Genomic DNA, 13,696 nt, shown 5'->3' with positions numbered 1-13,696 from the left:
TTTGTCAAAACATTTCATCGCTGATTCAGATAATTCTTCATGTTGAGAAAACGAATATTTATAAATGATATTAATCGCCATTATGTCAAAGTCTTTAATTAATTGAACACCTAAATCAGGTTCGATCTTCATAAGTAACCTCAAAAGTGATGACTCTTGTACCCATGTTAAGTTTTGTGTATTAAAAATCGTAATAATAATTTGTGAAAGTTGTTCATTATTTACGTCAAATAATAAATTAAATACTTCGCTAATAGAATCAACTAATGCTGTAAAGACATCGCCTTTTTGTTCTAATAATGATTGATAATAATTTAAAAGTTTTTGTTTGTTTTCAGTGGTAGGATTTGATTGAAGATAAAATGCAACTGATTTTAATTTTGTTACTTTTAATGATGTAGAGTCTTCTCCTTTAATGATTAATTGGTCAAATGGTGTAGGAAGTAATAAAAGAAAACGTTGAAAATGTTTTGGATATTGTTGAAGTTTGTTCGACTCAATTTTTTCAATGAGATCATTCAATTTATCGCCATTCAATTTTCTGCATATTATTGAAAGAGTTACACAGGCATTTTCAAAATCATTCAAAATTGAATTGGGGTTATTTAATGCAGTCAAAGAAACATCAACGAATTTATCAATATAATCACTTTGAATAAGATCAAATATTGTCTCAATAGATAGCATTTGTGGACCAAGTGCTAAAATTGTTTGATTAAGTGAGTTCGATAAAACAAATTCCATTAAATCACGAATTAGTTTTTCAGGATTAAGTTGGATAAGTTGAACTACGGATTTAATAAAGTCATGATTTGGAGTTCGACCAAAAGATGAAAGTAATGAACGTAATAAAAGTTGATGAAATTGTAAATCTAAGGGTTTCATTAATGTAACTAAATGTGGTATATATTGAATAAACTTACTAACATCAACACCAAAATGATGAAGAATTGGTGTGTTGGTTATAAAGTTTTCGATATCAGAAGGTGAGATTCGAGAACAGATATGCAGAAAAGATGCAATGACAGAAATAGAGGCTTTACATGCGATTTTAAGTTTTGAAACAGCTTCAGAAAATGAATTCATAATTAGCTTCGGAGAAAATGGTGATAATGCAAATAAAAGAGCACCAATAGCATTATATGATGCGATTCTAATTGTTGGTTCATTGCTATTCGCAAGTGAAAAAAGTGCAAGCCAAACAATTCCTAGACAGCTCGTTGGATCATCATTGACAAATTGTTCGACCCAACGAAGAGATAAATGGCTACGAAAACTTTGAATAGATTGAATAGCTTCGCTTACACTTCCATTTGATGTTTGAATAAATTGAATTATTTTAAAAAAATCTTCATCTCTCGAAGCAACTTTCTGCATTATTTAATGACAAAATTATTTTATCTCAAAATATGAAAGACAAAATTTTTTTTTTAAAGTTCAAAAAAAGTAACAAAAACCATTTTTTGGGTAATATTGGAGAACATTTATTTTGAACGTCTCCACCAATAAAAATATGGCAAATAATTTTGATATCATTGCAAAAAATAAAAATGTATGAATATTACAACAATAAAGATTGGAACATAAAAAATATCGGTTTGCTATTTAAAGATTCTATTACTTATCATTTCTATATTAATCTAGATAATTTTTTTTCTGAATCATTTTAGAAATGCATTTCTAAAAATAAAATGTTGTTATTTTGTTACATACATGATAATAAATAAATAATATAACAATTGTTAACTTGGTGATTACCAGCTTTATGATGGAGAATTTTGGAGAAATACAAATCAAAGTTAAAACGAGTTTTCTGAACGATATCGTTTTTTGAATGACCTTTGGTGCGAAATCCTCAGAATTAGGTATCGTTCGGTCAATATGAATTTTTGAAAAGTGTTGTCTTTACTTTTTGAATGAATTAAAAAACAACCAAAAATACGAAAATTGGTGTTTCCAAAAATATTATCAACAATATATCAAGTAAAAATCTTCAAAAAGTAATTCTATTTATTTGTGTATATTTTGATATTCCTGTAGGTCATCTATAGATGGAGTTTTAGACATATCTTTCATTCACCGCATGAACTTTTCTATTTTTACTCAATTTTGTGAACTTTACAACCTTTAAGAGCAGCATTTGAAATGAACCATTCATCCGCCGCAGCAATTTTACCTGAGGAAGGAACTGACCCAGACTTTCTCTTAAAAATAGTTCTTATTGGTGATTCTGGTGTTGGTAAAACTAACCTTTTATCACAATTTGCTAGGAATCAATTTTGTGAAGATTCCAAGACCACTATTGGTGTTGAATTCGCAACCAAAAATATCGAGTTGAATGGTAAGATTATAAAAGCACAGATTTGGGATACTGCTGGCCAAGAAAGATATCGAGCAATAACATCAGCCTACTACAAAGGTGCTAATGGTGCTATGATCTTATATGACATTACGTCTTCCATATCTTTTTCATCTCTTCCTAAATGGCTCTCTGAATTGCGAGAAAATTCTGATCCAAATGTTGCTGTCATGTTAATTGGCAACAAATCAGATTTAGAAGATTCAAGATCTGTTGAACGCAGTGAGGCCGTCAACTATGCCGAAAAAGAGAAACTTCTTTTCATGGAAACATCTGCAAAAACCGCCGACAATGTCCAACAAGCATTCAACACATTGATTTCCGACATTGTCGAGTCGTACGTCAAAGCAGGCCTTACTGGCAAGGAAACCAAGAAGAATGTGCTCCAGCCAAAACCTGGTGTCACTGTTCAAAGCGAAGAACAAAAGAAATCATGCTGCTAAAAGTAATTTGAAAAATATATTTATTATTTGGTAAAAGGTTAGTTGAGGTTTTAATTACATTTATTAATAAACAAATTTGACACATGTCAATAAACCTACGAAAAAAAAAACCAAATCATGTCCGTGTAGTTATGAACAGATGTCTGCAATTTTCGAGATTTTGTTTGAATATTCATATATTCTAATTTGCATAATTTGGCAGCTTAACAAAATCAAAAACTAGTGGAAGACTGACTGTGCTTTTTATGGTTTCTACTGTGTTATGAAAACATTCCTTGAAGTTTAAAAGTGTAATTGATTCGCATATCTTGGTTTCCAATGTCATGGAATAATCATCATATTGATCAAAAATATGTAAATTTGCAAATTGTTTGATGCCATGAATGCGTTCAAATGATAAATTTTTGAAAGATTTGAATTTTTCGAGAAGTATTTGCAAGTCATTAACTGAGCAAATGGAGTCAATGACTTGGGTTAACTCTAAAAACATTTCATTTAAAGTAGAATACGATTGATCTTTTCGTAGAAAAATAAGGAGGTTCTCAATTTTTTTTAAATAAAAAATAATTGCTTGAATATCAATTCTAATTAATGGCAACAAGCTATCGGATAACATGAGGAAGTTGTCATATGAAATATTTTGATGGAAATTTAATGAAAAAAAATTAACCATTTTCTTCAAATTTATGATTTGAACATCGCTTAAACAAGAAGATAAACAACGAGTAAATGATTCATCCTGTAAGTACCTGTTCAATATATTAAATAAATTTGTGAGATAGGGAAAATCCCCATCATATTGCATAATGCAAAATATAAACTTTTCGATAACTTTACATTTCCACTAAATTTTTTAAACGTTCATCATAGGCGGTTCTTGACTTTTTAGATAACTCACTAAACCTTGAATTAACCGGTTATTTCATTGAAGTGCTCATTTTGCATTCAATTTTGAATGAAGAGGTATACAAGAATAATATTTTCGACGTGAAACATTCAAGCGATATGTGGAATCCATGTGGTGAGCATAAATATGCAAAGTTATCGATTTTGAAATTTTTAATGCTTTTGATATACAAAATAAATGAAAATCTATCGGAATGTTTCAGTAGTAAATAAATTCACGTATTAGGCATTCTAACAATGAATTAATTCATCAAAATCAAGTTAAAAAATGAGAAAATACGATAAATAATAAACAACATTAACAATTTATTATATTCTTATTTTGAACTCCTATAATCTTTATTGCTAAAATATCATGAAATTGAGTGATTTCATCATTTCTAATTGTTTTCTTATTTATTCTAACATGTGTTTTTATTGTATTGATAATACCTTATCGAAAAATCATGTACCAAACATATTTTATCAATATTACGATATACTTTCATATCAAAAAAAATTAAATATTTATACAGAAATATTTAAATATGTTGATTGTTATTAGGTCATATATATAGCTCTATTCACGTCTAAACATTCGAGGTTTAATGTAATTAAAAAAATCGATGAGATAATTATTTATTCATAAATTTCCCATGTTTCAGTAATTGTGTCCTCACTCAGATGTTCCCAAGCAGCTAGTAAATATTGAACTGTTTTTCTTTGTTGAATTCAGTATTGGGATCATTTTGATATGATTTTTTGAAAAGTCTTCTTGCTGTTGCCTTTAGGCTCCCAAACACCAATCGATCCAATGGCTATAACTCATCTGTTAAACCTGCAGGGATGAATAATAATTCAATATTCAAATCATCAGCACACTCATGAATCTTTTGAGTTTGATGAGCCTTAAATTGATCAACAATCAAATATATCTTTTCGTCGTCATTAAAATTTTTTCGAAGAAACTTTAAATATTGCTCAAATGTTGATTCTGTTGTCCAATCATTGCTTGATCTAGTGGAATTGTGATATGAGATATCTCCTAAATTTTTTTCACTTCGCTCAGTTGTACCCTTAGCAATAATTATAAGAGGTAGCTTTGTTCCATCAGCCTTTATACTTGCCATTACACTGATACTTTGTTTGGAGTTAGCATTGACATAGGCTTTAACATTGTCTGATCCCGTTTCAGAACAAGTCAAAATTCCTCCAGGAAAACTTTCCCAACATGTTTCATCGAAATTAATAACTCTAGATCTATCAAATGTTGATAAAAGTTTCTGAATTTTTTGAATGAATTTATTTTTTTCTTCATCAGATATTGTTGGTCTTCTTTTCTGATTTTTTAGATAATTTGTAAATTGATTCTGAACTACTTAGAAATTTGTCAATAACTATTTGTATTTTCTTTCTGACGTCTCGGCGTGTGTAATCATTGTGTGGTTTCCCACTGAATACAGGTCTAACTTGCATCTTTCAGATGTCGGTTCAATGCCGTTTATTAATTATTTTGACTAGCATTTAAAATTTGAATACGGCGAATTGGAGCGACACCAGGGTAAATTTTTTTTCATGACTTATTTTATTTAACTATTCTTCCATTTGAACATTTCCTTTCATTTTTACAGTCCATATTCCAGTTCGATGAAAAACTGCAATCTGAATCAAGTCAATTGCCATCTTGATCATTGATGAAACTTTCATCTTCGATCCTTCGATTTCGTTCCATTCGACTGGAATTTCCGCAATTTCCATTCCTCGCTTTCGGCCAATCACTAATAGTTCCGGATCGAAACACCATCGCTGAATGTGTTGATTAGGGAAGAGCCATCTTGCTGCTTCTCGTGAAAACAACTTAAAGCCACATTGCGTATCATGGATACCCACAACGCCGCTCATTACAATCAGCATATGGAAGCCTAAGCCCAAAAATTTGCGGATAAATGTTCGCTGCGCTTTGTTTTGGCCTTCAAGATGAGCGCGGCTCCCAACAACTATAACTTCTTTATTAATTTCATAGAGTTCGAGAAGCTTCCGTTCAAGTGCTCCAAATTCATCGATTTTCGTGGCACCATCTGCATCAACCATTAAAATTAATTTGCCGCGCGCATGTAAACAACCTGCTTGAATAGCTGCGCCTTTGCCCATGTTATGTGGTTGGCGTAAAAGAAGGACTTGGGGATAACGTTCTGAATATGAAAGCGCAACTTTTGCTGTACGATCACGTGAGCCATCATCAACGATGATAATCTCCCACGTGAAGTTGTTGGATTCAGATGCGCGGTTTTTGAGATATTCAATGGTCTCATCAAGCATTGATGGAAGACGTTTTTCTTCATTATAAGCGGGAACAACAAAAGAAACATATACTTCTGGATCTTCAAATACTGTGGGGAATGGAGTGGGTCCTTCAGCAGGTGTTGGTTCAATGTTATAAGTAAGTTTGCGTTTATCATTAGGTGGAAGTAATTCAAGATCATAAAGAGTTGTATCTGAAACAAAAGCTTTGCAGATGCCAAGTGCTAAAAAGAATATTGAAAAAATAATTAATACTGTTCCAAAGAGATCAGACAGATCAAAAAAGGAAACCATTGTGAAAGATTTAAATTGAATAGCTTTGTTTAGATATTTTCCGCCATAAAAATAAAAAATTAAAATGTAAAATTTGGTATTATCAACTAAAAATCGATGCCACAACAACATATTTTCAGCATTTGTTGTTAAAATTAATTATTACTAAATAACTTTAATTACTTACTCTTTAATTTTTCATGATCAAATCAAACAAACTTAATAGTATAAGTTCGAATACGATTTGAGAATTGATGAAAATATTAGCATGATATAATCCATTTTGCTTGATATATTTTTTTATTTTCAAATTTATAAAAATTTTTGGAATTCAAACACAGATAGTGAATAACATCTGTACGTTTATTTTAAATTTTGTTTCATTTTAGGTAAAATGGATGGATGGGTTCTGAAAAAAGGATGGTTTGAAAATTGGAAAATGCGCTACATTAAGTGTAATAATGAAAGTATTGAAATCTATAAATTCAAAGATGATAGTAGTAGTAAATCAAGTTATTCCATAAAAAGTTGCCAAATCAAGAAAATCAAAGAATCCCAATTCAACAAACAATTTGTTTTTTCACTAAAGTGTGATGGTGAAAAGTTCTATTTTGCATGCGAGAATAATGATGATTATGAAAAGTGGGTCAATTTCTTTAAACAGCATACCAAGCGTCCATCTCTTCTTTGTGTTCAACCAAAGATCACTGCCAAAAACATGCGACGTTTATCTGTACAAACATTTTCAGATAAGCGCATTACACAAAATGCATCAGTTTTTCCAAAAGAAGAAATCATATCACGTACGAACGATGTTATTAAGCATCATCATCAGTTTCAATATGAACTTTCATATGCAGAACTTTATTCCAAATTCTTGTCAACAATTTTACAACATATTGAAGACAGTATTAATGACAACAAAGAAATCATTCATTCACTTCCTGGGATAAAAATAGAAGAAATCCAATCACAAAAAGAACGAGATAATATTTTACTTAATATGAAATCATTAAACATAATTCTTCAACAATCGATACAAGGAATTTATATTCCATTCGAATGTATTATTGATTGTATTAATGGCCATAGTTATAAAGCGCAATTAATTATTAATGAAAAAATTAAAAATCATGAAAATTTGCAAATTTTCTCTGATGCAAATCAATCAAAACTTTCACTTCTTTCATTGATTTTAGGAATTAATGAAATTACAAGTAAAAAAATCGATTGTTATGAAGATGAAAATGGGAATTTATGGATTATTAATTCTTCAATTTTGTTTCAAGATGAACAATTTAAAAAAGATATGAAAAAAGAAAACGAAAAAAATATCGAAAAATTTGTTTATGATTTAGAAAATGGATTTTTATTTGTATATGATTCGCCTTCACTTCTACAGAACATGAAAAGATATAAAATTTCTAATGAAGACATTGGAATTATATACAATAAAATTTCATCAAAATTTGTAAAAACAGTTTTAATTAATGATATCATTTCACGAATTTGCAAAGAACTTTTCCAAGAAACACTTAAAACCGATTCAAGCACAGAATCTATAGTCAAATTTTTCAATACAATTCTGGGCAATTCAAAAGATTGTCAGAAATATTTCAATAAGAAAATTCAGTCCAAGATTTCAGAAGCATTCAAAATTGAGGATATAAAATTCAAAGACATTCAAAAAGAACTTCTGTTTCTTTCGTTGCAATTTCATCTTGGTGTTGATTTTATAGATTCGAATGAATATAATTTCCAACAAGAAAACCCAATTTCAACATCACAATTTCTTTGTATACATAACATTCCATTACATTTCATTGATTTTTACCAATTTAAATGTCACAAAAATTTTGATACATTTTCATTAATTCGAACACGAAAATATGAAAAAGCGACAAAACATTTAAATAATCAAATTTCATTTTTACAAACATTGTATGGAGAACAAAATTATTTAACACAAAACAAACTTATTCAGTTATGTTATTCGAGTCTTTTTAATCAAGATTACGAAACAAGTCAAATGTGTTATAACTCATTAAGTACACGACAATATTCACCTGGTTTTACAATGTCTTTTATCATTAAAATAGCTGAACAACTTCGAAATAAACAAATTTCAGAAATGGAAAAACAAATTAACGAATTTAAATCGATTTTACGATATTATTATAAAGAATATTCACGAATCGAAAATTTCTTTTATTTAATTCTTATTCGACTTTTATTAAGTTATAAAGAATTTGAATTTTGTGGGAAAATAATAAATGAAATTAAAAACAAAGTTGAAACTTCAGTTGGAAAATATAATTTATATATTTCAGAAAGTATTTTATTATTAAATAAAAACGAAACAGAGAAAAGTTATAAACTATTAAAAGAAAATGAAACATTTATATTAAATGTATTTAAAGAAGAATCAGAAGAATTTTCTTTATTCTGTTATTATATTTCTAATTTGTTAATTAATATGAATAATTTTGATGAAGCACTTCGTTATGCAATTATTTGTTATGAATATAGAAAGAGAAGTAATCAATACGAAGAAATATTCGAAAGCGTTGAACAAATTGCTTTCATATATAATCGACAAGGCGAATATCAACAATCGATACATTTTTATGAGGCACTTCTTAAATATTTAAGAAATACTAACAAACATCAAAAAGAAATAGTTTTCGTGGCTCAAATTATTGTTCAACAATATTTCCAAATAATTTTCGAACAAAATGAATTCTTTGATATTATTAATGATATAAAGGCACAAAATGTTATAGATACAAATTACCAAAAAATTATTCTTCAGCATTTAACAGAAGATGATAATATTAATCTGGTAAATATATTCTCTAATTTTGGTGATGCTGAGAATTTAACTGTATTGACAGCATTGCATAGAATTGCATGTTGTAAACCAAATATTCTTTTGGAAATGATGAATAATATATCGAAATAAATTTTTTTTAAGGAATTTTTTGTTTAATTTTTCTATAAAATTTTCTGTTTTTTAATCAAATCAAAGGATTAATTCTTAACATTAATGTTAACATGGAAAAAATGTAATGAATTTATTTGACTTAAAAGCACAACTTTAAAAAAAGTGATGAATTGGTAATGGTGATCAATTAAAGATTTACCAAAACTAAAAATTGTCCTAATGAAAAAAGAACTTAATCAAACTGATTTAATTAAATATTGATATTTCAATTTATTGACCTTCAAGTGCTTCCTTACGTTGTTGACGACGAACCTTATGGCGTTGTGCACGAACACCTGAACCCCAAACTTTAACCTTTTGTTTACGGGTATTCTTACGCATACGGCGAGTAACTTTGCTCTTTTCTGCAAGGCCAGCCTTGATAAGACGATGCTTTGGTTCAATTGTCTTAAGTGCATCAAGATTATCATAGATAAGTCCAAAGCCTGTTGTACGGCCACCTCCAAACTTTGTTTCGAGAGAGAAGATAACAATAAGATCTTTGTTTGCTTTTAATTGTTTTGCAACTAAATCTTTGATTTCATCGCGTGTTGGTGCTCTAGCGCCTGGGTGCTTAAGATCAACAACGAATTGTTTACGATCGAGTAATTTATTTACGATATATTTGCGAATTCGCATTGTAACCTTCGACATTGGCAAAGGCCGACCAAAGCCGATACAGTTTTGAGCTAAATAAAAAATGCCAAATAATTTGTGAAAAATAGTTAATGGCAAATTGGATTAACGTTTGTAATATTTGACTAAGTTTATTCGAATTATGTCTCTAAGGTTTTGCTATGAACCTCTTAAACCTATTCACATTATAAGACATCAAAGAGTATACTTCACTGTCGGTAATCCAAAAGTAACATTTCGAGACATAAAACTACCAACACAAAAAGAACATAAAATAAAAGAACCCAGAGAACCTTCAATCTTTCTTTCACGAGAAAAGAAACCACCTGCTATTTCACTTGCACTTCAAGAAAACTCATTTAATGGTTGTTATGAATTTTTAAAATCACTCAAAAATTCAAAATCATCACGTATTCGTTCAATTATATCGTTAAAAGGAACGGCCCAGGACAAGCAACTTATGTATTCTGAGCAAACGGAAGGTATCCCAGACATTTCTATGATTGAAGATAAATTATTACAATGCCAATACAGTACAATTAGTGAATTTTTCGAAGATTTAACAAGCTATTTTGATGGCATTGTCACTGTATATAATTCCTCCTCAGAATATCCAGATTATGGTCGAAATGCAGAAAAAGTATTACGTGAGATCAAAAAAATCATTGAAAATTTATCATCTGAAGAAACTTCATCACGAACAATTGGTGGTATTGAGAAGCAGATTGGCAAACTCGTTGAGACAGACGTTGGCTCGCCAGGACTTCCGCCAGAAAGAACCGATTTAACAAAACTTGCGCAAAGTTTGAACCAACTCAAAGGCAAAGAAAGGATAAAAGCCGAGTTCATAATAAAGCTTCATTGTCCATTTCTTCCATACTATTCATCTGGAGTAGATTTGGCACAACTTCCTTATCCGGCAATCGAATCTTTACAACAACTTGTAAATGTATAATGAATTATATGTAAAATAAATATTATTTTAAGGAATTATTTTCATTTATTTAAAAGAATGGTTTGTAAATTAAAAATGGAGCAAAATGTAATACAAATTTTTGTTATCATTTTTATATAAGTGATAACTAATACTAAACAATTAAATGCATTTAATCAATATTGATTTTGCTTACAATATGATTATAAAATCACAGGTAAACAATGAATTCTTTAAAGAATTTTTATGGCAACAGTTTTGAAAATATTTATTTTACATAAAGATTGGGTTAAAAAACCAGATTATTTTATTGAAGTAATTACAGATACAGCAATTGTGTAAGCAATTTCCATATTCAAAGGCTCTTTATATTTAATTCTAAAAAGGCCCATTGCAGCTTTATATATCATCATCAAAATATTATTGTTTTCATCCACAAAAATTTTGTTTTTTGCACTTGGAATTATAGAAACATTACCGATTGGAATTGGCATTGTCTCATCTCTTATATCCAAATCTTTAGATTTTATTATTTTTAAGTTTGGATCATCTTTATCTTCTTCAAATTTTTTACATAAACTTAATCTTTCACATCTTGGATAATATGGCTTCAAATTTGCTGAGTAAACAACAACAATTTCTTTATCTTTTACAAGATGAACACCACAAATTTCAGGTTCACGATCATCATTTTCGATTTCGTCTTTTGTGATGAATACAAAAGACTTCTTTGAAAATTTCCTTACAAGCCCTACATATCCGCTTTCTTTATAATTAGATGATTTATCAGTACAAACCATATAAAACTTACTAAGGTTATCATGCAGTTTCTTGCCATATAAAATGGTAGAATTACTATCTGCTAAGAGTATTCGACGAGATTTTTTGAATCGTTTTTTATCATATATTATATCATATGACTTGAATTCTTGTGTACTTAGATCCTGATTAGTGTTTGGAGGTGGATTTGTAACAGGTTCTTCAATTGGTGTTGAAACATTGGATTCCACTTTAACAAAATCATTGGAATTTGTTTGTTCATTTGAATTTTCAGGAGTGGTAGATTCATGTGGTTCTGGAGGTTTGTTATAGGCTGGTTTTATTTCATTTTGTGTTTTATTTTCAGATGAAGATTCAGAATCACTACTTGATTCTATCTTTCTGGATAAAGTAGGAATATCGTCTGAAAAGGAATCACTATCATCTGATGATAGGTTCACGTCTATAAGGCGGAATGGACGTTTTGGCGTTGAAATTGGCTTTTTTTGTGGATTAGCATTATGAGGATTTGCTCTTATGGGCCTTTGTGGTGTAAACATTCTTGGGGGAGGTCTTATTTGTTGCCTTTGCTTCTCTGGAGTTTTTGATGCCCAATTTATTGTATTTGATTTATTTTTTATTTCTTCATCAGAACTACTATCACTGCTATAGTCTGATGAACTTGATTCTGAGTTTCTTTTTGGAATTTCTTTTTTTGTTGATGATTTATTTAATATCAAATTAGGTTCATCGGAAGATGAAGAATCAGAAAAATCAAATTGAATTTTTCTATTTGGTGTTCGAGATGGGGAAGAAGGATTTCCTGTTCGTAAATGATTAGAACTTCCTTGAAAACGAATTGTTGGAATGTTCATTTGATTTTGTTAACGTACAAAAAATCCGTTATCTCTTGAACTAAGGAAATAAAAAGGGCCTTGTTATTGCCAGACCATAAATACATATGAATAATCAAGTATTTTGTTTATTTTAGTTAAATTTTTCTCTATTGTTCCATTGAATATGAATTTATCCTTTCACCAATTGAAAATCTTTTGGTCTAAAACTGATTTTATATTATTTATACCTAAAAATTTATTGTTTTCTTATGATAAAGAAATTATATTTATTTTTTGTTTCGAATTCATCATATCTATAACTTTTCCTCAATTATTTGAATATAATATTCATTATCTTTAAGTTGTTGTTTTTCAAGAAATAATAATATAAAATTAAACTAGGAATCAAATCTAAAATCATTCCACCACCAAACATTATTAAAATATTATTTAAGTTAGGAACAAAGATTCCTATTCTATATAAAATAAACATGTTTATATAATAAATTAAATCAATGCATAATGATTATATTAAGTTGTATTCAGTTTTTCCAGCTCCATGGAAAGAACTATCAATTATGTTGTTAAAAATCCAAGTTGTATAAGGAATTATCATCCACATACATATTTGGAATGCAATATCAAATTTATTAAACCCTAAAGCATATTTTATGAAATATTCCCATGTGAAAACTGTATATAATTCAAATATCCAAAAAAATAAAGTAACTAAGCAATAACTAATGGTTTTTGTTTCAACATTTTTTATATCTTTAGCTATTTCTTTCTTAATAATATCACTCATTGCAATATATAAAAGTAACCAATTCCAAATGAAATTGTTTGCCACCCAATATGAATCTTGTTCATTTATAATATTAATCATTCGAACAATCATTAGAGAGAAAGAAATATTTCTACAAAGTAATTCTAATCCTGCAAATAATCCGACTTTACCCCATTCTTTTACCCAAGTAAACGATATTTTCTCACAGTTAAAAATAGGATAATGATAACAATGTAAAATTCCAATTGCTATAAATAATTGTATGATATTCACAATGATATTAGAAATTGGAACTCCTTTTGCACCAAGTTTAGCTGAAAAATTAAAATCAGTTACTAAAAACAAGTCACAAAGAAATGTGGTTATCATTTGAATAATTAAAGTAATAAACAAACTTTTATTTTCTTCTAATATAATCAAAGGAATTAAACAAAACTTATGCATTATTGAAAATAGATAAGAAATAGATACAAATCTAACATAATGAATAGTTGCACCAA

The 13,696-nt window shown here is 28.9% G+C and overlaps 5 protein-coding genes across 5 annotated transcripts; 2 read left to right on the top strand and 3 right to left on the bottom strand.

The window, feature by feature from the left end:
• Nucleotides 1-2,145: 2,145 nt before the first annotated feature.
• Nucleotides 2,146-2,802, top strand: GO595_002620 (ras-related protein RABA2a; the record flags this gene model as incomplete). The annotated part of the gene is made up of 1 exon (XM_067915550.1): nt 2,146-2,802. One exon carries the CDS (start codon nt 2,146-2,148, stop codon nt 2,800-2,802), a length of 657 nt encoding a protein of 218 aa, XP_067776421.1.
• Nucleotides 2,803-5,280: 2,478 nt separating this feature from the next.
• On the bottom strand, nt 5,281-6,282 carry GO595_002619 (glycosyl transferase; the record flags this gene model as incomplete). The annotated part of the gene is made up of 1 exon (XM_067915549.1): nt 5,281-6,282. The coding sequence occupies one exon, from the start codon at nt 6,280-6,282 to the stop codon at nt 5,281-5,283; it is 1,002 nt and encodes a 333-aa protein (XP_067776420.1).
• Nucleotides 6,283-9,475: 3,193 nt separating this feature from the next.
• GO595_002618 (ribosomal protein S24e) lies at nt 9,476-9,898 on the bottom strand (the record flags this gene model as incomplete). The annotated part of the gene is made up of 1 exon (XM_067915548.1): nt 9,476-9,898. The coding sequence occupies one exon, from the start codon at nt 9,896-9,898 to the stop codon at nt 9,476-9,478; it is 423 nt and encodes a 140-aa protein (XP_067776419.1).
• Nucleotides 9,899-10,340: 442 nt separating this feature from the next.
• On the top strand, nt 10,341-10,835 carry GO595_002617 (uncharacterized protein; the record flags this gene model as incomplete). The annotated part of the gene is made up of 1 exon (XM_067915547.1): nt 10,341-10,835. The coding sequence occupies one exon, from the start codon at nt 10,341-10,343 to the stop codon at nt 10,833-10,835; it is 495 nt and encodes a 164-aa protein (XP_067776418.1).
• Nucleotides 10,836-11,116: 281 nt separating this feature from the next.
• Nucleotides 11,117-12,448, bottom strand: GO595_002616 (uncharacterized protein; the record flags this gene model as incomplete). Its single annotated transcript, XM_067915546.1, has 1 exon — nt 11,117-12,448. The coding sequence occupies one exon, from the start codon at nt 12,446-12,448 to the stop codon at nt 11,117-11,119; it is 1,332 nt and encodes a 443-aa protein (XP_067776417.1).
• Between the last annotated feature and the right edge of the window lie 1,248 nt (nt 12,449-13,696).

This window comes from Histomonas meleagridis, assembly GCF_020186115.1.
Source record: "Histomonas meleagridis strain 2922-C6/04-10x chromosome Unknown contig_20, whole genome shotgun sequence".
NCBI classification, from domain to species: domain Eukaryota; phylum Parabasalia; order Tritrichomonadida; family Dientamoebidae; genus Histomonas; species Histomonas meleagridis.
The sequence above is the reverse complement of the archived record's forward strand: the minus strand, read 5'-3'. Positions and strand labels throughout refer to the sequence as shown.